General features: G+C 38.1%; 1 protein-coding gene across 1 annotated transcript in view; it reads right to left on the bottom strand.

The window, feature by feature from the left end:
* The window catches only part of pdgfd (platelet derived growth factor d), a 98,187-nt gene that overhangs the window by 33,430 nt on the left and 38,749 nt on the right, over positions 1 to 26,008 (bottom strand). Inside the window, exons 2-3 of the mRNA XM_055226155.1 lie at positions 15,117 to 15,306; positions 11,633 to 11,810 (exon numbers count right to left, since the gene is read on the bottom strand). Coding sequence (XP_055082130.1) covers positions 11,633 to 11,810; positions 15,117 to 15,306 — 368 coding nt within the window. The remainder of the gene's footprint in view (positions 1 to 11,632; positions 11,811 to 15,116; positions 15,307 to 26,008) is intronic.

The raw sequence follows: 26,008 nt of genomic DNA, 5'->3' as shown, positions 1-26,008 counted from the left end.
AACCCTAAACACCATTAAAAACACGGAATTTATAAGCGATGTCTGGTCCCCTGGGGAATCTTTTGGCTGGACACAAAAGTGCAAGCACTAAAATATTCATACACACATACCACTTTAACACTTTAAAAAAACACATACACCACACCCACACAAACACATACAAGACGCAATTAACTTAAAACACAGCACATGTATTGCACATTTCCTCAATTGTACCATATTTGCTGGACTATGAGTTGCACTTTTGTTATAGTTTGGCCGGGGGTGCGACTTATACTCAGGTACGACTTATATGTGAAATTATTAAAATATATACCGGTAATTTCACATCTTTCACATAGATTTAGTGATTTGAAGTGAGATTGAGAGTAAACTTGTTGGGTTGTTTATGCTTCAGTTATTTGATTAACTGTTAATATCTTAAGTTGACAAACCAGACATGTATTCAGCTCTGTCTATGCTTCATGTAGTTGAATGAATATAAATGTGTTATGTTAGCGTGCTGTACTGCTATTCAGCCTGTTGTTCTCTATTTTATTGTTATTATTAAAACTTGCCTTTAAAGATAAAATGTCTGTTCTTGGTCTTGGATTTTGAAAAAAAAAAAAATTCCCCACAAAATGCAACTTATAGTCCAGCGCGACTTATATATGTTTAAGTATAGTTTGACTTAAAAATATAAGTCTTCCTCATTAATATGTATTTTTTCGCTGGTGTGACTTATACTCCGGAGCGATGTATAGTCCGGAAAATACAGTAATTGTATTGCATTGTGACCAACGGCTGCCATTACCAGAGGTGCATCTCCGACCAGTTCCACGTGACAAACAATAAAAGTCTTTAATAAATATTTTCAAACTACACAAACGTATGCAATCTGTATATTTGTACGTAATAAATAGCCTGTTTGTCTGTGTAATCCCTCAGTCATCCAGGCGTGATCCATAGTAACAACAACATGCATTTATTATAATCTATTTTTTGGCTAAAATATTACACAGTGTTGCTTTAATGAAGGGTTAGGAGTTAGGTGTTTTAAGTAGTTAAACTGAACCTGGACTGAGCCTCTGTCATCTTTGTTTTAATCTATTTTTTGGCTAAAATGTTACACGGTGGTGCTTTAATGAAGAGTTAGGTGTTTTAAGTAGTTAAACTGAACCTGGGATGGACCTCTGTCATCTTTATTTTAATCTTTTTTTTGGCTAAAATGTAACACAGTAGTGCTTTAATGAAGGGTTATTGTTTGCAGTTAGGTGTTTGAAGTAGTTAAACTGAATCTGAACTCAGCCTCTGTCATCAGAACGGCCTGTTTGTTCCTTTTGTACACAGATAAAATCCGCTAATGTCAGCTATATGCAAAATAACCCAAAATCCTGGTTACAAAGGTTATACAAACAAATGGAATAAACTCCTCGGGGTTGTCTTTTTACATGCAGCCTCTCGCGTCTGTTTTGCTCCTCTACATCTCCTTGAAAACTCTTAAGTACCCCGTCTGCTTGGTGTAGAACAGTAAATCTATGTGAATACTTCAAAGATGCTTTGTCTGGCCGTGCGGGTGCAGAGACAGGATAGAGTTGACATCAAATGTGGTGGGAGCGAGTGGGGTTTTGTTTAACAGCCTCTTACATGTGGCCTTTGGATAAACAGACTATCACACACATTTCCCCCCTAACAGCTGTGAATGGGATCAAAAAGTACATGTTTACAAACTCTTGCTATCCTTTCCTATTAAGGACAAGTATTTGAGTAAACAACGTCTTAGTACTCGACAGTGGAGGTTGAGGATACGGGAGAAAAATTTCATCCTTAATCAAAGCACCACTGTATGATATTATAGTCAAAAATAGATTCAAATAATGGTGGATTTCTTATGTTTTTCTTGCACTGAAATACATAGAAAGATGTAAGGGGCTTTCATCATCCTTTATATCTTCTATAATCTTCGACAGTATGGCATAAGCTTATCTCCAAGAGGAATATTCCAAAGTATGATTTTAACTTTCTACTAAGTTGCACAGTGCTTTAAGTAGTTACTAAGTCTAAATCATTTTTATTTTTTTTATAAACAATTTGTTCAGGCTTTATTGAAGTCTAATTAAGGTGTAGTAATTATAAGGTTGCATACTTTTGTAATCCTTTTAAAATGTTTTCTCATTTTCTTGCTTTATATTTTACAAACAACTTTCAAACTTATTTGAAAGTTTGGCTGTATTTGTCAACAAGATAATTCTAGTCTCTGTTTTGGGATAAACTGGCAATTCCTTGAAAGATTCAAAAAGCCCTGAAACATGATTAAAATATACAGTTTGAGGACAGTGAAGGTTCAAGTTGATGTTACCATGGTTTCGTCACGATTCCTCCACAAACACAAATCTTACGCTCAAGGCCATCCCTACTACAGCTCTGAAATCACACTGAATAACACGACTTTCTGTGTTGGTTGGTACTTATATTTTCCTTAGTGAAATAGATTGTTGCTATAGCCAACTTATAATGAAATTCCTTCAGCAGTAATCAACAATAAAACAATGTATCTGATGATCTAATGTCTACAAACATCTTGTTATTCACTTCATTTAGTACATGTAAATATATCTTAGAGGCATTATAAGCATATCCATTTGATGTGAAGTGATCTAAGCCAACAGCTCATGGCAAAGTGTCCATCCTAAGTTACCCAAATAAATGTCTGAATCATGGAAGTATCATTGTTACTGATACATGTCAAAATTGACCAATTATTAAAATGGCTCTATTTGCAGCTTTTTGCACACCTCTGCATATAGGTATAATGTCTCCTATGGTGCAGTTACAGTAAAGAGAAATATAAAAGGTGCAAGGTGCATAATCATGCACTCAGCTTCTGATTAAAGGTCCTTATATGGACAATACCAGTCTGCTGTTTGCAGAATAATGCACCCACACTCACTTAGAAATGTGCTATATAAAAGTTATGATGTGACTTATGAAAAACATGCATAATAAAATTTTAATATTTTTAAAAATAAACAGTGAGAGACTGGACTGAGCTCGTCATAGTATCTAATACTGTAGTTATTAATTAATTTTTCTTTTGCTATGGATCATACCTGGGCAACTGAGGGATTACACAGAGAATTATAAATAGACTCTTAATAACTTTTGGCCATTAGTGTTCAGCACAACTTTTTGAAAACAGTATTTCTTGTCTCATAATGTGCTTCTATATTTAATGCTGCGTGACCAGGGAAGGCTCTTATTTACAGTAGCAGTAGAGTGGAGGGGACTTGAGGGAGCTGGCCTTTTCAACCTCCATTTTGTAGCAGGGGACAGTGGAGCGGCACAGGATTAAGTGTGAGCGAGCCAGAGCCTGTCCACATTCACCCAGCCTGAGCGCTTATCTGTATCCCTCCATCCAAGGACAGACAAGTTAGCCCATAGATCACCTCTGCCACAGCCGGCGCATTCTCCGACCTGCCATCTAGTCTCTATGGAATCTACGCAGTGAATGCACCAGTTAGCATTTTCAAGACTGACACATAAATGTAGCTTTCATTTCATCTCTATTGGTGATGTACAAACCGAGCTCATATTTCTAGAAATGTCCTTGAGTCAGTGCCATAGAAAAAAACATAGGATGACTACATAGAATGACCTAAGGAGTTGTGGGAAGAGGCTTGACTCATGTTACTAGTCAATACATTATCTTTGGTCTGTCTGAGGGAATAAGATGCATTGCAGTGGGCTGGGGTCCGACCATCAACAGGAGGGTCATCGGTTCAAATCTTTATATCGGTATAACTTTAATGACAATCTGAAGACGCTTTGAATTTTGAAAAGATGAAAGCATTTGTTTTTAATTGTTAATTTATTTAGTTGTTATGAAACTAGTAAGTCATAAATAAGTGCCTACTGATACTGACACAGTGACATCACGCTGGGGGAGTTCTACATGTATGTCTATGGCGGAATGTTCGGCAGTTTCCATGTTGACGCAATGCACACATTATCAAACGCCGCCTAGAAGTTTTAAAATAGCCTGAAACTTAAGAAAAAAAAAAAAAAAACTAAATGGATTTAAACAACATGTTTTCGGGAGCCTGTGATCGATACAAGTGTTTATGGTGCGTTCATAGAGTCTCAGACACAGCAGTGCCCCTAGTTAGCATCACAAGGAACGTTTCAATACTCTAGCGCCCTGAGAATCTGGTCAAGCTTGTAAAGTGCAATAAAAACAAAACCTATATAAAAAACATTGGTTAAAAGTAAAAACTATATATGAAATAGTGGTGATCAACTTTGCATGGGCTGATTTCCGAGATTGAAAGAGCTCATTAGGTTGAGAGCTGGCACGGCAGACAACATTTGAAAAAGGATCAAAGACGTGATATTTTGGGGAGCACTCACATAAATAATGAGGAATGTAGTGTCTGAAAGAGGGCACACTGAAGATAGGGCTTTTTACTTTTATTATGGGTCAATTAAGGAACTTTTCTGGGATGAGAAACTTTGCCTGATCTGCTGCTGTTCTAACACAGAAATGCAAGATTATCTACAGCGTTGCTACAAATAACAATGTCACCTAGCAACTTGTCTTTATTTTCAGCTTGAAATGTCATCAAATGTATGTTATTACCAGAAAAAGACACATTCAATTACTGCAAATATAACACTAATATTTAAGTTTTGTAAAGTTTGGACTCTCAAAAGATGTAGAGATTGAACCACAAAGCTCTTATTTAAAGAACCACTGTAGCACTAAAATGCTTTTTACAAATATTTTTACCACCTTCACTGCAAAACTATTAGGCTCAATAAACAGTCTGTGCTTTTACAGTTTAAAAAAAAAGGTGTTACAACCTCCTCTGAACCCGAGTTGCCAGAGTCGTAACCAGTATATAAAGGACATATACAAGATTTTTCTTGTTCTCAGTATGAGGACAGGCCATGTCTTGTGTGAAGCCTTTCAAATTCACTCACTGGCTGCAACTGCTGGGGTTTAGGTAGTGAAAATTGAGTTTAGGTAGTGAGTATTCAGGTCATTTTAGGTTTAAACTAACCAAAGGAGAGACTCATGTGAGGCTCATTCTGCTTTCTGATTAGATAAACACCAAATTATAACAAAAACAACTTGGCCAGCATGTCCAATATTTCTGTAATTAACCCTATTGCGTCAGATGCTATCGCCGCTGTTAGACTCGCGGTTGTGGACTTTCCATTGCCGTAACTCCGCAACCAATTGTGCTATCATGTAAATTCAAATGGCACCTCAAAGCAGAGCCATGGGGCTATTTAAATATGTTACTGTCATTACGGTAATGAGCTTAACGTTGTCCTTCGAAGATGACCAATCAGAGCGCAGGTGCCGCCGGGATTCTCCCAGTCAGTTATTTGATGCGTCAAAGGAAAATTAAGGATGGATATGTAAAACAGAGGTAGTTGTGTGAAAAAGTGCAGTACATTCTGATACTTCCTTCAACATGATTTTTATGTCTAGAAAGAAAAAAAGTCTAGGTGAGCTATACTGGTCTATAATGTGTCTTAGAATTGTAAAAGACACATTTCATGTCTACTTCATATCTGGGGGCATAGTTAGATCAAGTATATAAAATTATAATACTTGTTTCCGTGTAGACTCTGCACATCTGACTGGGCGACTGGAGGAGAAGCACTTGACTGAAAAGTTAAGAAGACTCCAGCACACTGTCTCACTCTTGGCTCACTTTTATTAATCCAACGTTTTGGTCACTTTCGGTACCAGAGGAAGGCCAAAGGAACTGAAACGTTGCATTAATAAAAGTGAACCAAACATAAGACAGTATACGGGAGTCTTCTTAACCTATAAATTTATATTAAAACTCTTACATACAGTTCCTACGAATTCAAGCAAATACAGTGCTTGAAAAAATGCCTTCGCCTAAAGCTAAGAGGCTTTTTTTCAAATTAACGCTTGTATCAGTTTGATGCATCCCAAGCGTACTCTGGTTTACTTTACCTAGATTTCATTGACGTATCAGAAGTTCCTACACATGCTGCATTTGTATTGGTCTTTCCTGGTCTTTTCACCCCAATTTGCCTGACTGTCTCTCAGGGCTCCAGGTTTATCTATTGCCCCCGTCAGCCCCGCCCTCCCCTTTTCCCTTCTTCCCTGTCCAAAGCAAAGCGTAGGTCTGGCAGCTCCGGTCTCTCCATGCAGGTTGTTTCAGTCATTAGCTGACATGTTGATACCATCGCAGACACCTGTTCGCTCCCTCTATTTCTCCTCCTTCTCATCCCCCTCTCGCCTGCCTCTCCTCCTGCGTCTTATCAGTCCGGCAAGTCTACAGAGAGCAAATTAGACCTGCTAAATTAAGCCACGCACACACACACGGATGGCGAAATCGTGGACCAAAACTCACCAAGAGCTTTGAAAAATAGTGATTAAATAAAGCGATAGGAGTTGGATTGTGTTGTGGATGTATACGTGTGATTATTTGACCAGAGGAGATATAGTGCATGATGAGAAGAGGATCTGAGAGCTGTAGATAAGAAGAGGGTTGTTTGGGCTTTAAACCAGGCATGAGAAATAATGAGCAGAATGCAACCGAGTACTGTACTTAACCCAGCTATGTGGGCCATTCTGAAGAAGACCGAATGTACCAGCGTGTAACACCGCTGGCAAGTGCACGTACAAGTTTGAATATACGCAATATACGAGTACGGACTGAATTGGGATTTCGATATAAATCCAATACTACAATGATCATTAAACACATTAATCATAGTACTTTCTTTTGCATTACTACGTAGTCTTATATCTGTGTAATCCCTCAGTTTTCCAGGTAGGTTCCATAGTGGTCCATGGGCGTGTATCTTATACTTGTTCCGATACAGCTCAAGAGCTAAAGCTATTCAGAAAAAGTTCAGTTCTGTCCTGTTAATGTGACTTTTTTGTGCTCAAATGAGTTTCTGGTTTAAATACAAGTTCAGTCACAGATTTTTGATACTTTTGAGAACCGTAATTGGGACTCAATGTAAATAATTTGTTCAACATCATCAAACTGTTGTTAACTTTTCTAGCAGGTATGCCTCCTGCTTGTCTCCATAGTGATGTTACTGCTTTGCCTGAAATGTTACACACTATGGCATTAAGGATGCGTTCACATTTGCACAATTACAGCATTGAAGTTGGGGCTCAGATGTATTAAATTGGAACTAAATCTGGACTAGAACAGGACTAAACCAACTCTTCCTCTGCACTCAAACTTGGCTTAAAAAAAGGAGCAAAAGAAATCTTGAATGTGTCTGTCAATCACGCTTTTGCTCGAAAACACCTTAAAAACATGCATTTTTGTGGTGCGCGGGGTCACCTCTCTATAGATCTGACTTGTGACTTGGCCTGGTGGCACCATCTCCATAGAAATAGATAGGTTTATTGCTCTAACTGTAGATACAAGCAGGTGGCTGACTCTTTGATTTATTAAAGGTCAAATAAACAATTCCTCAACAGACTGCAGAGGGAATGCATTTATCTACAGCTTGTGACCACTTTGACCCCTGCATTTGTACACAAAGCTATCTGTAAAAAAAAAAAAAATCTGTTGAGTTTTCAGTGTTCAGTACAGCTAACATTGATACTACTTATAAATAAATACATTCTTACCCTGAATGTGTTCTCCGAGACCCTATAGAATAAACCAAGTACTTGTAAACTATGACATAACAGCTCTGTTGTGGTTAATCTCGTTTGGTCTTAAAATCAATGCATTTCACTTGGACTAACATGTTCATACGTCTGTATATATTATGTTCTGCAAGAGGTAAAGACTAGCTGTGGACCACTGGATGCACGTTTGTAATGGTTCCTGCTCTAAATCAACTCGTAAATGAATAGATGTGACAGAAGCTTTTACTGCAGTATGAAGTCCGCCTAAAGAGCGATGGGCCAATCAACCGCTCCAAATTAAGTCAGCTGAGTTGTTGTGGGCTACAATTTCCTAAGGGGGCCGTCTAAATACCTGCGAATAAACTTAGGGCTGTGCTAGGGACCTTTTTGATATGAGCTGTTGTCTAGAAAAGTAAGCATTGATCCCTTAAAGAGCTGAACTGTTATGGAGCTAAAGTATTGCTGCGGGTGACAAACAAGAAGAAGATGGGTAACACTTCATAATAACTATTAATAAAGCATGAAGAAAGGGTTAATTAAGGTAACTAAGCCTGAATGAATGAATACCATAACTCTAACTCCTTATACTAATCCCTTAATTAAATAGTTACTAAGCTTTAATTAAAACCCAAACCCTAACTTACTACTTCTGAGTCATTTTGTTCATTATTGAACATTTGTTGGGTTTTGACAATTCCCGTGTAAAAGCAGAAGCATATTTCACAAAAAAATGTATTTAGGGACTTATAATTAGATAAAAATATCCAGGCAAAATTAATGTAACACTTTTTGGAGTTCCAACTGGTCCTGATTCTTCCCAGAATGACTGATTTGACTGAAAATAAGTACGTTACAGCTTTCCATTAATGTGTTACATGTCCACGAGCTTCACCATTAATTTCTTTTTGTCCACCACCTGATAAAAGCTGACTAAGAAGTAATATGCATTGGCCCTTTGAGTCTTAAGATGTTTAGGTGTAACCAAAATGTTATGGCTTGGCTTTATTTTTTCTCATTTTGAAGTATTTTCTCATTAGAATAGCTATATTTGCTTTGGGGCAGATGGACGATGTTTTGGCTGCAAGACAACAACGACCAAAAAGACCAGCACATAAATACACTATCTACAACCTACCAACACTTTTGTACCTCATGACCTTGTTAATGTCCATAACCACACAAAAAAACCAAAAATCATTTAAGTCAGTAAAGTTTTGGTCCAATATATACCCTTTTTGGGGTTTCCCATCCCCTATAAAAAGTTCTATTTAAGCGAGTGAGGTTATATACGCAAAATAGTCCAATATATACCATTTATTTGATTTCCCTGCCCCTATAAGGAGTTCTATTTAAGTGAGTGAGATTATATACCCAATCTCACCATTTACTTGATTTCCCAGCCTCTATAAACAGCTCTATTTAAGTGAGTGTGGTGATATACCCAATATATACCTTTTGTTTGGTTTCCTAGCCCCTATAAGCAGTTCTACGTGAGTGAGGTTATATACCCAATATAGTCCAATATATACCCTTGATTTGGTTTCACAGCCCCTATAAACAGTTCAATTTATGTGAGTGAGGTTATATACCCAATATAGTACAATATATGTTTTGTTTGGTTTCTCAGCCCTTATTAGCAGCTCTATTTAAGCGAATGACGTAGTATATACACAATATAGTCCAATATATACATTTTGTTTGGTTTATCAGCCCCTATAAGCAGTTCTATTTAACTGAGCGGGGTAGTGACTAGGTCTACAGCAGATGCCATTATAACATTCTTCCATATGTTTTCTATACATGTGCGCTCTGATCCTACCCTCGTCACATAAATGAAGGTTGAAGTTTTAAAGCAATGGCATAATCTAATTCTTATTCAATGTCTGGCTTGACTGAATCCAACTGTGTATTGAAAACAGCTCCAGTATGAATCATATCAATGGAAATAGATTGTCAGAGCATGTCTGTCTGCTGCTCTGTCCCGCCCTTTATTACACTGCTGTTTTGTCTTTTCCCCAATACAAAAGAACATTATGACTACAATTTGACTTTAAAGACGCACTGTGCAACTTTCCTGACGGAGTGTACATCCTTGAATATGTTTTTGCTTTTCCTCTACAGTATGGCATTAACCTGATCCAAGTTACAGGTCAGATCTGTGGAGAGGTGACCCAGCTAACAGTAAGAATCAAACTACCTGCACTTGAAAACTGTAACATTTTAAGCAAAGCAATATCGCTATCGCCATGGAGACAAGCAGGTGGCAGACCCCCAATCATAAAAGTTGCATAGTGCACTTTTAAACACAGTTATGGATTTTCAAAAAAAACATAAAAACTACAAAACATAACTGTCATCTCCATTGTAAAGCTATTATCAAAGGACCTAACTCTTGCACTATGTTACAATGTGATCCAAATACTATAGCAGCAGCTCATTTTGCTTTATTTCCCCTGTTTCATCTTAACGCATGGAGGATATGTCTTAAAATCAGTATCTGTCTTTCTTCAGTGTACTTTCAGACAGAATGACAAAGCTAATCTTCATATTTTTTCCTCTGACAGCCTTAGGAGAAGACTTGCAAGCTTCCTCATCTCCTTTCTCCTCCTTCCTCGTCTCCTCTCTCCTCCTTCCTCGTCTCCTCTACTGTCAAGCGGACATGTGAGAACAACACCTCTGGCTAATACATTTTGGCATTTCCTGACAGTGTTGCCAGATTCAACCTTTTTTCCCTTATTCTCTTATCCACCTGAATTTCTTTGTTATGCTAAGTTTTGTACCTTTGGGTATTCCCCTGCAACCTATTAAAAATACATCACCTGTCATCAAATATATGTAATTATATGTGTTAAATAACTCTTTATGTTTTATGTTTTAGATTCATAATCCTCAAAGTAGCAGTGTAGCAAAGTAGCATGAACTTGGCCTGATCTCAGTGAGCGTTGTGATGAGGTCTCGGCAATTTTTTCTCGGGCGACAATTTTGAAGAATTTAAAATATAAAACATTCATTGGGTTCATTCATAGTTTTGATGTCTTCAGTGAGAATCTACAATGTAATTAAGGCTATAAGGAAAGGGGTAAACATAAACTGGTGTGTTTGAAAAAGTCCGGAGAATTTTCAGAGTTTGAAATCCCCGTCAATTTCAAAGCTACAATCACTTTACGACAAAAACAGGTTCACCTAAAGGACAAAACTCCATGCCACAAGCAAAGTAATGTAGTCTACTCCATTTAGTCTAGTGAAGAGGGCAGTGAGCGGTACATTGGAGAAACTAAACAGCCACTTCATAAGAGGATGTACCATCACCGTCGTGAGAGCTACTCAGGACCCCAGTCTGCTGTAAATCTCCATTTCAAAGCAACTAACCACTCCTTTGAAAATAGTGAGGTGCCAATCTTAGCCAGAGAAAAGGAATTATTTGAGAGGGGGGTTAAAGAAGCAACTTTTGTTAGGAAAGACAATCCTTCCTTGAACAGAATATATAATTTATTCCTAACATAATTTACCCCTGATTTATAACTCCATCCTCAGACCAGAACTGAAGAAGTGGCTTGGATGAGCAGCAACTTCTGTCAACTTTTTTGTCCAGTTGACAGATTTAACTTCAGCTTTTACTTAGGGCTACAAGATTAATCACGAATGCACGAAAAGGCACGAAAACCGCTAATCCTGTAGTTTAGATCTGTACAAACACGTTCTGAAATGTGATTCTTGTTTTAGCTTGTCAGTTCATCCACAGATATTTAAAATGTGTATTTTGGCCAATTGAATATTATGTAAATCGTCATTAGTCGGGGAGACGGTGGTGTATGAATGTGTCTGTGAGTGGGTGAGTGGTTCCTTGATGCAAAGTGCCTTGAAGGTAGAAAAGCATTATATATTTAAACCATTTACCATTAAAATAAACAAAAACAAAAAGTCATCAAATTAAAAGTGTATATACATCTGTAAAAAAAATCTGTATATTTTCCTAAAACATGGGTGGGGTACAGAGTAGAGTCTTACCAGTATGGAGTAATGGATCTTGAAGCCTGGTTTAGCCACAAAGTAGTCGTTGGACTTGAAGGTGACTCGCAGGATGTTGTTCTTGGAGTTGAGGCTGGACGGAGCTCTGTGTCCACACCAGCGTCCCCAGATGATGGAGGCTGCCCTGGCCAGGTCCTCCACCTCCACATAGTCATTACTGGAGTGACATACAAGGGGAAAATGTTAGAGGTTTGTTATACTATATTATAATTATAACTAAAATAGTCATAGTCGCCTTGGGCAGACTGCAGGGATAATGGCTGCAATTCTGTGCAAAAGGCATCTCCAACAAGCACATAATACAGGCAGCGGAGAGTGAACCAAGCTATACAATTTAGTATTTTGTTGACTCTAAAATCGAAACTAAATAACTAGGGATGGGCAATGTGGTAGTCGTGAACGAGTCGGCTCTTTTGAACGGTTCCTTATCCAGATCTCATTTTTCAAAGGAGTCGAATCTTTTTCTTTCTAATTTGCAAGCATTTTTTTTACTGATTAACACTAAACTGACACAAGAATCAGCACAGGAGCAGAGCAGGCGACACAAGTGAGAGCTTTGTGCAAAAAAAACCAAAAACATATTTGGCATCATAATAACAGTTAGTTTTAATATTATTGTTATTGCTTTATTCTGATTATGCATAATTTGAAAGGATAAACACTCTCCCACTTTCAGTTTGAACCAGTTTAAACACAATTAAGCCTTGGTCCTTTCTCCCTGTGATTAGTTTGTAGATAAATTGAGTTCTCACATTGGCTTCTGTCATATAAACAAATAGGCTCTTCGAAGTGAATGGATCCCAAAGATTCGGATCCCATAAAAGAGCCGAAAGTCACATCGCTAGTGGGCGACGCAAGTTTGTGCACTTCTTTGAAACAGCATTCACAATATTATATGTTTTGATTATCTGCCCATGCTACTAACTACTAACTACGTGCACAACGGAAACTTCATTTTCAAACTTTTGTGTGATATTTGTCTTGCTTTATGTCCCACTATAGATACTGACCTCCGATACCTGCTTCATTCTGACTGTTTTGTTGGATTCCTAACAAAAAAACATATCAATGCTAGATAATGATGTTTTCTGACATACTCAAACCTTTACCAGACTTAAGGAGCCATTTGGTTTAATTGGACTCTAAATGTACCCAAGGCTGGTCTGGTGTTTACACATTTTGCACATCATTAAAACACAATGTCCTCAGTTAATGTTGACAGTGCCACAGAGAAGACAGTAAACAGGCAGCAGACATCATTTAAAAGCCTTCTGCCGGCTGTATGGGAATAAAACATGTATAAAAGTTATGTTTTACACATTATTTTCAGGATTCAAATGCAGCTGTAAGTGGAACTAAACACTGACTTTTTTGTGCTAAACGGTGTACAATGTGTTTTAATAGAATAAACTCTGTTCTGTAGCCAATTTCTTGCTATTTTTTGCGCCAACTAATTTTCAGATTGTAGCCTTAAAGTAGAACTAAAAGCAACTTTTTTTTTCAAGTAGTTGGTTACATCAAGCAAGACTGCACCTGGCAATTGAAGATGTATAAAAGTTATGTTTTACACGTTATTTATAAGCAGCAATTTTCAGGATTCAAATGCAGTTATAAGTGGGACTAAACGTTTTAATAGCCCGAGCTCCGTTCTTTAGCCAATTTCTTGCTATTTTTGTGTCAGCTAAGTAATTTGCAGATTGTAGCCTTAAAGTGGAAGTAGTTTTCAATTAGTTGGTGACATCATGCAAGACTGCCCTGATTACAGCGAGGTGTTTCTAACAACAAACATCTGGCAACAGGGGCAGAGCTTGAAGTGTGGATACTTTTTACCTAGACCTTGCCCCTCCTCTCACTTCAGTGTCTTCTTTAGTCCATAAGCACTGCCCAGTTTAACAGCTCTATTTGAAATAAATGTGGCTGTGGGCGGAGTTTAGGTGTTTGGTCCCACTCTAAAATGTGGACTGTTAGACCAATCACAGTGTTCCTCATATGTTCAGACTCCTCCCATCCTCAGTCTTGTCTTTAGCCCTCCAGATGCCCACTTTAACAGCTCGTTTGGACTGTGGCTGTGGGCGGAGTTTAGGTGTTTAGTCCAACTTTAGACTGAAATGCTGCCAATAAAGATAATGTATGCTTACAGCTGGAGTACCTGGTTTTCACCCCGTGGAAACTCTTTAGCACGTTCAAGGCTTTAGAACAGCTTTTTCAGACGGTGAAGTGAAACTGGGGTGGTCACAAAGCGCAACCAATCAGAACGCAGTTTTTGGTGCTTACTTCCAGGTTGATGAGAAATAAAAATACAGCACACAGCAGTCTTATTTTGCTGCTTTTACAATATATTATTTGGGGAAAACACAAAATCTATACAATTAAAACAGCAATAATAATACCTTTTTTTGGCCTTTAGCTGCCTAGGTCTAACCCAAAACTAAACCAGGACTAACTCAGGACTACAACAGGACCAAACTCAACTCAATTCAGGACCAAACCAGGACAAGCTGAAAGCACATTCCTAACTTTTAAGTTGCAGTCATGAAAATGTAAAACAGATATTGACACGCCAACCGGGGCATCCAATTCTATTAATACTGAAAACCCAAGTCTGTCTCATTTTAATTGAAGTCCAAGTATCATACACTTGCGGTATACCAAACTAATGAGCACCATTTGAAGCAGTGGCCAGATCTGTGGATCTGTCTCCCACTCACACCTCTACCTCCTGCTGCGCCTCTCTTCTACAAAGTGCTTACAAAGACGCCACGGTTGCAAACGGGGATTAAAACGTCTATTTTCTCCCCCTCAACGCTCAAGGACAAACTTCTTCTGATTCTCGCCAAGAAGCAAACTCCGAGCATCCGTCTCTGTGAAAGTGCGTCCTCCCCTTTATGTTCATGCACCTGGTTCAGCTGCTAGTTCATTGTGATGTGAGCTAATGGGCTCACATCACATACATAGTAGCTAAACTAAAAACGAATATGCAACAAAATAAGCACTAATATTTATGCCAAGTACAGCCACTACTGGTTTACAAAATGGCAAAATATGTGCTTATAGTTCCAAAGTCATATGCTACTTTGACAAATACTAGTACTTTTGGTAGTCATGTCAACTCATTTTGAACTATAGAGCAAAACTGAGGCAAAAAACAGAAAGAAAGAAAATATATTACAAGCTGTTATTGCCACCTGGTTAACTTAAAGGTCAGATCTGTGCAGAGGCAACCCCCCACACAGTAAGAAATCATGTTCTTTTAAGTACTTTTCTACCAATAAAAACACATGTAACTGAATAAATGCAAGATGGCAAACCAGGAACAGTATTTACATGAAGACAAACAAGTGGCAGCGCCTTCACCAGAAAAGTCCCATATTGCCCCTTTAAAGCAGCAGAATTGGTTTGGTCCAGTTCTAGTCCTGGTTTAGCTCCTTATTACCACCTTTTGTCTGAATCCTTCGTCTGTTACCTGCAAACTCCTCTGGTCGGCCCCTCTAAACCGAACTTTTTGTCAAACACCAGGTGGATGCGGCTCCCCGGCGGAGACATCAGTTTCCATGACAACAGCAGGTTGCGAGGGTAGGCTTCGGGATAGCGTGGGCTGTGGATGACTCCGGCGAGCTGTGTCACGTTGATGCTCTCCTCTCTGTGGTACAAGTCTGTGGTGAGGTGATGTTTGTTAGTGGCCACAAAGTTAGTCCGTACAAATAAGTGAAATAAGACGTACTAAAAACTAGCAAAGCATTGAGTACTTATATAGGTAACAGGTAAATGAGCTAAAATAGACTGTATATATTTACATAGTGATTACGGGAGTTTATTTGAGGAGAGCTTCCAACTTTTATTGCACTTTACACCATTACTATGCAGTGTTTGATGCTCTAAAGTGAGTGTAGATGTTTTCTTATGACAACCACACTACACATAAATACTGAATCCAAATCTACGCTATAGTTGGAAGGAGCATTTTGATTAGCAATGCTCTACTGTGTGTTGTGCTGTTCCCTCTCTCTACCTTTGAATCACACTTAACGGTAAAACACCACTGGAATTTGAATTGAAAACATCATTTGATTGTGGAGAGGAAATCTGCTTCTGCCAAAATTTGTAAGCTACTGGATTAATTTAACCCTCTGAATTTCCTGTCTGTTTGGTGTTTCTGTCTAGTTGCTGCAAGAGCTTAAGGGAAAAAATGAAATCACTGTTTACTATTGACAGTTAAATTCAGATTTGGCCTAGTACCAGTTTCGTTTACTTTTAGCGTATAATCATCCACTTGAAGGCAATGCAAACATTACTACTAGGCCTGTCACGCTAACACATTTTTACGCAAGATATATCGCTACAGAGAAATATCACGATACACGATAATATTGGAACTACTTTATGGCCCTGACACCATAACAATAAACCAGGTTAATTCTTAGTAAACCATTTTTAAATAGACAGTGAACAACAGAATGAAGTTACTTATTCAGCCCTTTACTGCTCAAATCTTATCATTTTACAACTAAACAAAAAAAAAACTACCCATTGTTGCAAAGAAAGTGCAAAATAAATAAATATTGAACCCAAAAATATATTGTTCCAGCTATTATATACTGAATGATACGTGGATGTAGTATTTATTGTGACAGGCCTAATCATCAGTCAATAAACACATGGAGCGGTCAGAGTCGCTATGCGGAAAACTGAGGTAGAATGACAAAAATAAGTAGATAAAGATAGGGTATTTTACTTCTATAGTGTATTAATCAGATTTTTTTATTTTATTTGGGGTATTAAAGAGGGGGTATGGGGTATTAAAGAGGGTTATTATACATCTATGGGGTTTTAAAGAGGGGGTATTTTACTTCTATGGGTTATTAAAAAGAGGGTATTTTACTTCTATGGGGTATTAAAGAGGGAATATTTTACTTCTATGGGGTATTAAAGAGGGAATATTATACTTCTATGGGGTATTAAAGAGGGAATATTATACTTTTATGGGGTATTAAAGAGGGAATATTACACTTCTATGGGTTATTTAAAAGGGGGTATTAAATTTCTATGGCATATTAATTGCTAACACATTACATATTTAGATCACCATGTTACCGTTTAATGTTTTGAAAATTAGGGATGCATCGATCTGATACTGGAGTAGAATATTGTCGATGATACTGAAAAACCTGCTGGATTGGAAATCGGCTTGCAAATGTCGGTTCCATCAATATCCTGGTTGAGCCTATACACTGATATAATAAGACTGGTCTATCTACTGGTCATAGTTGGCCCAGAAAGTCTCATAATGCTTGAACTTTTATTTATACAAAGTTGTTCTGATGCTGTTTTCAGTCTCTGCACTGGTGTCCACTGATATCGGGTATTGACAGATACTTAAAACTTATAATATAGAAATCGGTATTGGGGCTGAAAAAGCTGGATTGGTGCATCCCTATTGAAAATGTCATATTTGCAGAAAACAACAGATTAAGATGTTTAATAAATTGCATTCACACAATCAGAAATCTGTGTTCATTTCACCAATGGAACTACTACACATCACATCAGGTTTGTGAAGTTGTAGTGTGTTGTTTTGTATCATGCTTTTGTATATTTATTGAAAAATTGTAATGTAGATTTAGGGGTTGATCTCCGGGTCCAAGAATAGGGTCCAAGAGAGATCACTAGATGACTCAAACATGCATAGATGACATCTAAGACTTATTCAGGCATGTTTTTGATTAAGGAGCAACTTTATAACATGATAGAAAGCTCCAAAAAGTCAATTTTGCATAATATCCGCTCTTTAAGTACGTCACTGCATGTGGAAGAATAAGAGAATAGCAGAAGGACTATGATATTTTAGAAGTTATACTGGTAAAACTTTTGATAACTAGTGTGGAAATGCACCTTTTTCCATAAAAAAAAAAAAAAAAAAAAAAAATCACAATAGCGCAATGCAATTTCTTATACTTTAGTTAGAGTTGCAGCATATCCAACATCAGAATTTCTTGCTGCACTTTTGAACAAGACCACTTCATGTAATCAACCAACTGTTTACATTTATAGCATAGCAAGCTAACAAAAATCAGATGGCTGGCCAGGCTAGCAAACATTACCCAAACTATGACAAAGTCTTATTTACTCGAGTATCTTAGAGTTGCTAAATTGCGCGGCGGCTCACACACTGAAGGTCAGGCTGTGCTGAAGTAGGCTGACAGAGCTGTATTTTGTGAGCGCTGGCTGCTTTTTGTGGGAAAGCTGAATGCATAATCAAGGCTCCACAGTCTCCCTGGGGATGTGCTGCTGATGAGGAGGAGGTTTGGCCTTTCCCTCCACCTCTTTACTGCACAACCCTCTCTCCTCCCACTGCCAGCCCATCCTGTCTATCCTCTCATTACAGCAGTCTGCCTTTAGTCACTCATTTTATATTATGTGCTCATTTGCTGTTTTTTTATTTTTTGTATACACCACCACTGATCAGACACAACTTTGCCCACTATGTGTCCCTGTGTGTCATAGACTGTATATATAAATCAACATAGCTAACTAGCCTCCACGTTCCAAATACGGAGTGCTCATGGGTGCGCTTCCGGCTACATCAACTCTGGCTCCAATTCACTTTACATTGAAAAACTGTCGCCCCTCTCTCTATAACTGCTGCAGTGAACCTCGTCATTTTGGCCTTAAAATGTTCGTTTTAATCAGCGTTACATGATCCTGGTATTTTTATTTCCCTATTGTGTCCGTAAATCAAGATATGAACCTTAATAAAAGACAAATCAGGCGACTTCTTCCCCTGAGGTTGTTCCCGGTAGCACTAGCAACAGGTCTAAATGACAGCGTTGCTAAGTGCCCATTCCCTGCTGCTGGCGGTGAGGGGCGTTACCTTCTACAGCCTTGCTCCAGATTTTCTCTTTGGTTGCTATGATTCTCGTGGGCGGAATTCCAAATATGGAAATCGGCTTCAAATTCTCCCGTATAACTGCTAGCCTTGATGAGCTTCATTTGACTGGAGCCGAAAGCTATGGGTGATGAATGTGAAATGAAGGAGCTCACTGGTCACCCACCATTTTGTTCGTCTGAAGTGATAGAAATGTCATTTTATTCCAAGTTTAGTGCTTCTCTCAATGATTCTGTGGAAATTTGCAATAGTTTACAGTCCCTTGTGATATATTTTTCCCTTTCTTTTTTCCTCATACGTAGAAATATTTATTTTGATACAGACTGACCATGTGTACCTCTGATTGGCTAATCCACCTGTCAATCACTCTCATCTGAACTCAGGGAGATTTACCGACCAGACTCATATCTTCTTAAATTATTGAATGCCAGGCAAGTCTGGTACTGCTTTGACTGAATTTCAAGGCAGATTTTTATTTTTTAAAGCAACGTAAACCCCTGCTTGTTCCGGCTGCCTCAAAACTCTCATGCTAACTTGCTAACTAACAATTTCCACTTCTTCTGACAACGGCATTAAAGAACAGGTCAAATACTGAAGACAAATTTCCCTACACAGTACCCACAACTCTCAGAGACCAGAGTGGAGTTTCGTTGTGACAGTAAAGCTAACAGCAAATAGCATGCTAACGTCCACTTCTTGATTATCGGATAATACATTGCTCTCTAATCTTAACATAAACAGCATGCAGAGGACTTATTTTGACCTCAAGAGCTGCTTATACAATATATCTACTGGGGCAAGACATATTTTGCTCATATAGAAAATAGTGTACAGTATTTTAACCTTTCTCCTCTTTGGGTGTTAGCCAAGTGTTGCTAAAACAAATCAATATTTAAAGAACATGTAGCAAATCACTGGCAGCATGTTATAAATACTTCACTGGAGAATAGGTCTGTGTGTATAAAAGTGGGTGTTTTTGTGTCAAAGCTAAAGGCTAACATAAATTATCATAAAATCACAAATGAATAACTTTATACTGTTACAGTTAATGGCTAGTGTATTGTTTTTGTATGCAGATTAGTTTGGTTTGTTCAGTTTTAACATGAATAATTCTAATTAATTTGGGTTAGCATTAGCTTCAAGACAGAAATACTACCTTATATAAACACGCAGGTTTCCATGAGTGAAGTATTTACATCTTATAAGGAATGTTCTTTAAATACTGATTAATTTTAGCGAGTTCTGTACTTTTGAGACAACCGGAACTAACTAGGTGGTAATGTGAAAAGGCTGAAAAGGCTGATTTCTTTTGTGTTTGTTGGTGTGTATTTCATAGACTGTGTATATAAATAGACATAGCTAACCTGCTAGCGAGCATGGGCGCACTTCCGGCTCTAACTCTGGCTCCAATTCACCTTACACTGGAAAAAAATGGTCACTCCTCTCTCTATAAACACTGCTATGACTCGTCATTTTGGTCTTAAAATGTTCGTACTGACCTGCTCTACATGATCCTGGTATTTTTATTTTTAATTTTGTGTCCATAAATCAAGATATGAACATTAATAACAGACAAATCAGGCGCCTTCTTTCCCTGAGGTCACTCCCGCTAGCGTTAGCAACAGGTTGGATCGGCAGCGTTGCTAAATGCCCTCTCCCTGCTAAACCAGCAGTGCAGGCAGGAAGGGGCGTTACCTTCAACATTCCTGCTCCAGACTGACTCTTTGGTTGCTATGATACTCACAGTCGTAATTCCCAACATGCAACTTGGCTCCAAATTCACCAATACAACTGCTAGCCTCGACGAGCTTCATTTGACTGGAGCCGTCACACTTTATTCAATTCTGAGACTGGATACCCATGCCTCGTAACACTGTCATCCTGTTCTGATTGGTCTGGAGTTTTATCGCCTCGGATCCAGAACGCACATTTCTCCAATACTTTACGAAGATGCTAGTCCAAGTGCAGATGGGTGTGACTGACAGGTGCATTAGCCAATCAGGGACACGCATGGTCAGTCTGCATCAAAACAATTATGGCAGCTTAAAAATGAAATAAACAGATCTGACCGCACGATTTGGTGTTTGGTTCTGGATCGAGATGCGATGGAGCGAATACTGACTGGACTAATATCCCTCTGTTTAAAAAAATACAGAGATATATCATTCTTTACATGTTTAGACCATACCTCTTGGCTATAATACATGGGGAAAACCGGGTGGCTACAATTGCACCTGTTCAATTGGACCAAACCAGCCCACACATGCGTCACCTGCCACTTTCTTCTATGGAACACTCGAGATTGAAATAGACAAACCCAGGCAGACACAAAGCATCTCACACGAGCTACAATTTTGGAGATGGCTTGACCAAGTAATTTTGCCATCACAATTTCCCCCCCTGTCAAACTCACTTAAATCATTCCAAAACATCAGATTTGAGCTAAAAATGTCCCAAATTCAACCCAATGTGTTACTATCTATGAAAATACTTTCACTTTAATGATGCTTGAGGGATATGATGAGGACCAATATGTGCTCAAGTGTACGGGTTAAGTGTCGTAGGGTTGAAATAGACTTGTTCCACTCTGCTGATCACAGAGCTGACTGTGTAGGTTCATTGGCTTAAAAAAATTTGCTTTTGTCAGTGTCAGGAACTTTCACCTAAAAAGCCCAGGGGAACACTTTTAGCGCTTGCATAGGATTGATATAGCTTGAGTAGTCATCAAAATTGTAAATGGAGTTCAGTCCAGTTCAGTACGCACACATTACGTTGGCTTGTGAGAACTTGCTCATTTTGCTGTGGTTCCTTCAAATTTTCTGTTCGTAGACACGGTTTTTAACATTTTGAGCTGACTTTATCGCAGCATAATAACAATACATTTAATACACTGTAACTACTTTATGTAACAGACTCTATAACAGCCTGTAGTAAATTAAAACTAAATATTTTTTAAAGGAGACAATTCACATCCAACAGTGTATATGTGCCTGACTTAGCTGATTAGTGCTAGTTGTCATGAGTAACCCCATATTTTCCAGACTATACGTCGCTCTGGTGTATAAGTCGCACCAACAAAAAAATGTGTAATAATAAAGAAAAAAACATATAAGTTGCACTGGACTATAAGTCACTCAGTGTCGCTTCTGAACAACTCCGCCTGCTCCAGAAGTACCCAAATTTCCGCACTATAAAGTGCATTGGAATATAAGGTGCACCTTCAATGAATGGCCTATTTTAAAACAAATTTCATATATAGGGTGCACCGCATTAAAAGGCGCATAGAATATAAACTACTGTAGTAGCTGGGGTTGTGTTATGCATCCACGAGATGGAGCTGCGCTAAAGGGAATGTCAACAAAACAGTCAGATAAGTCAGTCAAACTTTATTAATAGAATTTAAAAAAACATTCTGAAAACTTTGTTCACTCACAAAACAAGTTAATGCATTCACAATATAGTAACTCTTGAAATAGTGCAAAGCAATACCAATAACTCAATGTTGTTCAAACGTTAACCCATAAGGACCCACGGTGACAGTGGTGTAACGTCCACTTCACGTGGTCTGGAAACCTCTTTAAATTATTATTATTTTTTTTAAATATGTGTAAACTCCCAAAGTGACCCCCAACATATATCAACATATTGTGACATCACAAGATTGATCATGTGATTTTTTTTTTGTCACCACCCCTTTTTCAAGATGGCTGACTAGAAGCAGAACACCTGTCCCAAAATTAGCAATTCTCCAAAAGTTGATTTCTTCAAACAAGAGGTAAGATTTTAAATTTGCATTATTGAAATTAGTTTATTAGAAGTTAGTGAGTACATTTATATCAAAATTAAGTAAAAAAAAAAAAAAAAAAAAAATTATACAAAACACATCAAATTAAAAACGTGGTTGCACATATGTCACTTCAGGCCTTAAGTAATAAAAAGGCCACAAAAAAAACACGTTACATATATGTCACATTATCTTTTTTTACCATTAAAATTTAGTATTTCTTAAATATTTATGTTTGAAATAACATGTTATAAATTATATATATATATATATATATATATATATATATATATATATATATATATATATATATATATATATATATATATATATATATATATATATATATATATGTGTATGTATGTATGTATATATATATATATATATATATATATATATATATATATATATATATATATATATATATATATATATATATATATATATATATATATATATACACATTTATTTTGTAGAATGGACACCCGGACACGCCTGACTATTCGTGACGCATTGGCAATCATTCAAGGAGATGACAGTGAATTTGAGGGATGTGAATCAAGCTCTGATGAGGAAACTGAAGACCCTTTTGACCGTCGGAAACAACCTGGATGATGTGTCAAGTGAGAATGAAGACTCTGATTCTAAAGTTGATGAATCAAGTGATGCTCCTCAACCAAATATGATTTCTGAGCAGCCAACTACAAGTAATCAAGAACAGAAATTTTTTTCTTGGAGGAAGAAAAGTTTTGATGCACCAGACTGTCCTTTTAAAGGACCAAGTGTTACACCCCCAACTGAAATTCTTTCACCTCTTGAATATTTTTGAAAATTCATTACTCCAGTAACGCTGAGTCTACTTAGGGATGAAACAAATCTGTACAGTGTCCAGAAATCTGATACATATTCCAATGTTAATACGAATGTTAAAGAGCTTGAAAAATTGATTGGGATGTACCTGTGGATGGGACTTTGCAAACTTCCCGGAAACAGAGCATACTGGGAAGCTGACACTAGGTGCTCCATGGTGGCTGATAACATGTCCCACAATCGCTTTAAACATTGTTCACCGCCCTTCATTTCACTGATAATGCTGATATTACCAACAGACAAAAAGGGGATAAGTGCTGGAAAATCCACCCATGGCTTGACATGTTTCGGAAACATGCTTGGACATTACGCCACCTGAGTTCAACTCACCTGAGTTCAACTCTATTGATGAGCAAATGGTGGCTTTTTGAGGAACCCACTGTCCAATAAGACAGTTTGTAAGGGGAAACCAAACCCTTGGGGGCTGAAAATTTGGGCTTGCTGCACATCTTCAGGAATGCTATGTGATTTTGATGTTTATCAAGGTGGTACAGGACAAAAAAACCTTTCTTGGCATTGGGGGTGATGTTGTGGTAAAGTTATGTGAAACACTGCCATCCAACCACAACTACAAAGTATTTGCTGACAACTTCTTTTCCTCAGCACCACTCGTACTCGAGCTTCTGAAGTGGCAGATCTACTTTGTTGGTACAATCCGTAGCAATCGCTTGGCTGATTGTGAGCTTGAAAATGAAAAAAGTCTGGCCAAGAAAGGAAGAGGATCAGTTGATGAAAGGGTGGAGAAATATGATCGGATGGCAATCATAAAATGGTATGACAATAAATCAGTGACACTAATTTCTTCTTGGTGTGGGGCTGATCTGCCCGACATGGCCCAAAGATGGAGCAAGACAAAAAAGGAGTTTGTGCGAGTGAACAGACCACGGATCGTAAAAGAATACAACACCTTCATGGGTAGTGTAGACCTTCTGGATGACTGTGTGGCAAGATACAAGTACCACATGAAAGTTCGGAGATGGTACCTGTACCTCTTTTGGCAAACCATAATGCTTGCCTTTGTCAATGCATGGCTGCTGTATCAACGTGACTGAAAACTTCTGGGAATCCCAAAGCCACTCAAGCAAAAAAGGTTTCAAGCCAAAGTCGCAACAAATTTGATTCTCATTCAAGCACAAAGAGGTTAAATTTGTTGAGAGAAAACGTTAAAATAATATGCAAGAGGAATGTTGTTTTATTGAAATATATATGCAGTTTTCTATGATTTCACATTGTGATGCAGAGAATAAAGAACAAGGTTATAATCTTACAAAAAAAGCCAAAAAGTTTTGTCATAAAACAACAGAAAATTTAAGCGCACATCTTCTAAAACAATGTGTTACATTGGATATCTCAGACATTAGGGGGCGTTTTTGAAAAAAAAAAAGTCATAAATGTGTTATTTAGCCTCTAATCAGTCTGGGCTATGTCCACCATAATTTACCTTTAAAGATTTAGGTGTCCGGGTTCTTATGGGTTAATGTCCATATTCACAATATCTCCCAGCCTTGTTTAGTTGTAAACACATGAAAAAAACACGTAAAGCTCACTTTTTCAGTTCATTCCTCATTCACGAATCCGTCGAATTCTTCCTCTTCAGTGTCTGAGTTGAACAGTTGGGGGAGCTCATTCAAAGAGCCTGATTCCGTCTCGTCAAAATCGCCATTATCCGTGTCGCTGCTGTTTAACAGTTCAGTGACAATTCCTGCCTTCGTGAAAGCTCAGACCACAGTTGAGACTGATATATCAGCCCAGGCATCCGCAATCCATTGGCAGATTGTGGCGTATGTCGCCCGGCGCTGTCTTCCCGTCTCCCCGTTATCCCTATAGCGTCGGATCCTATTGTCGCCGATAGAGCACGATTGCAGACTTTCCAGCAGCGTAACTCCGCGCCCAGTCGTGCTCTCATGAAAATTCAAACGGCGTCAAAGCGGAGACATGGGGCTATCTAAATATTCACCATCATTACGGTAATCTGCCTCTGTTGTCCCTCGAAGGTGACGAATGAGAGCGTGGGGCTGCGGGGATTTTCCCAGTCATTTATTCGATGCGTAAAAGAAAAAATATGGATGGATGTGTAAAATAGTAGTTGTGTGAAAAAATGCAGTAAATTCTGATACTTTGTTTAACATGATTTTTTTGGCTAAAAAAAGAATAAAAGTCTAGGTCTAGGTAAACTATACTGGCCCATAGTGTGCTCAGTCCTTAAAGGGTTATTACCGCTATTACTTTGGCGACGCCTCCTGACTACGGGTGTCATAATTGACCAATATTGAACCATATATAAGGCGCATCGGATTATAAGGCGCACTGTGGGTTTTTGAGAAAATTAAAGGCTTTTAGGTGCGCCTTATAGTGCGGTAGATGAAGTACTGCTCGAGAAGTAGATGGCTGCCATTCTGGTACACAAGCCTAGACGCCCTCGTGCAGTTGTCAGTGTGACAATAACAAAGATGTGTGAAATATATTTTAATAATTTCACATATAAGTCGCATCTGAGTATAAGTCGCACCCCTGGCCAAACTATGTGAAAAAAAGAGACTTATAGTGCAGAAAATATGGTAATATAAGTAAAATTGCCCACATGAATAACAATATGAACACTAAGAATTGCAAGGATACATATTTTACAGATAGGTTATAGGCTAAGTTTCAAATAACAAACGAGGGAGACTCACTATTGCAACAAACCGTAACAGTAACATGTAACTCTAATGGTAGCAACCCGTGCTAACATGTAATACTATGTAACAACATGCAGTACACTTGCCAAACATGTATTAACACACAATACGTTACAATATACTCAACTACCTCTTTT

Source organism: Periophthalmus magnuspinnatus, chromosome 13 (assembly GCF_009829125.3).
Source record: "Periophthalmus magnuspinnatus isolate fPerMag1 chromosome 13, fPerMag1.2.pri, whole genome shotgun sequence".
In the NCBI taxonomy this organism is placed as follows: domain Eukaryota; kingdom Metazoa; phylum Chordata; class Actinopteri; order Gobiiformes; family Gobiidae; genus Periophthalmus; species Periophthalmus magnuspinnatus.
The sequence above is the reverse complement of the archived record's forward strand: the minus strand, read 5'-3'. Positions and strand labels throughout refer to the sequence as shown.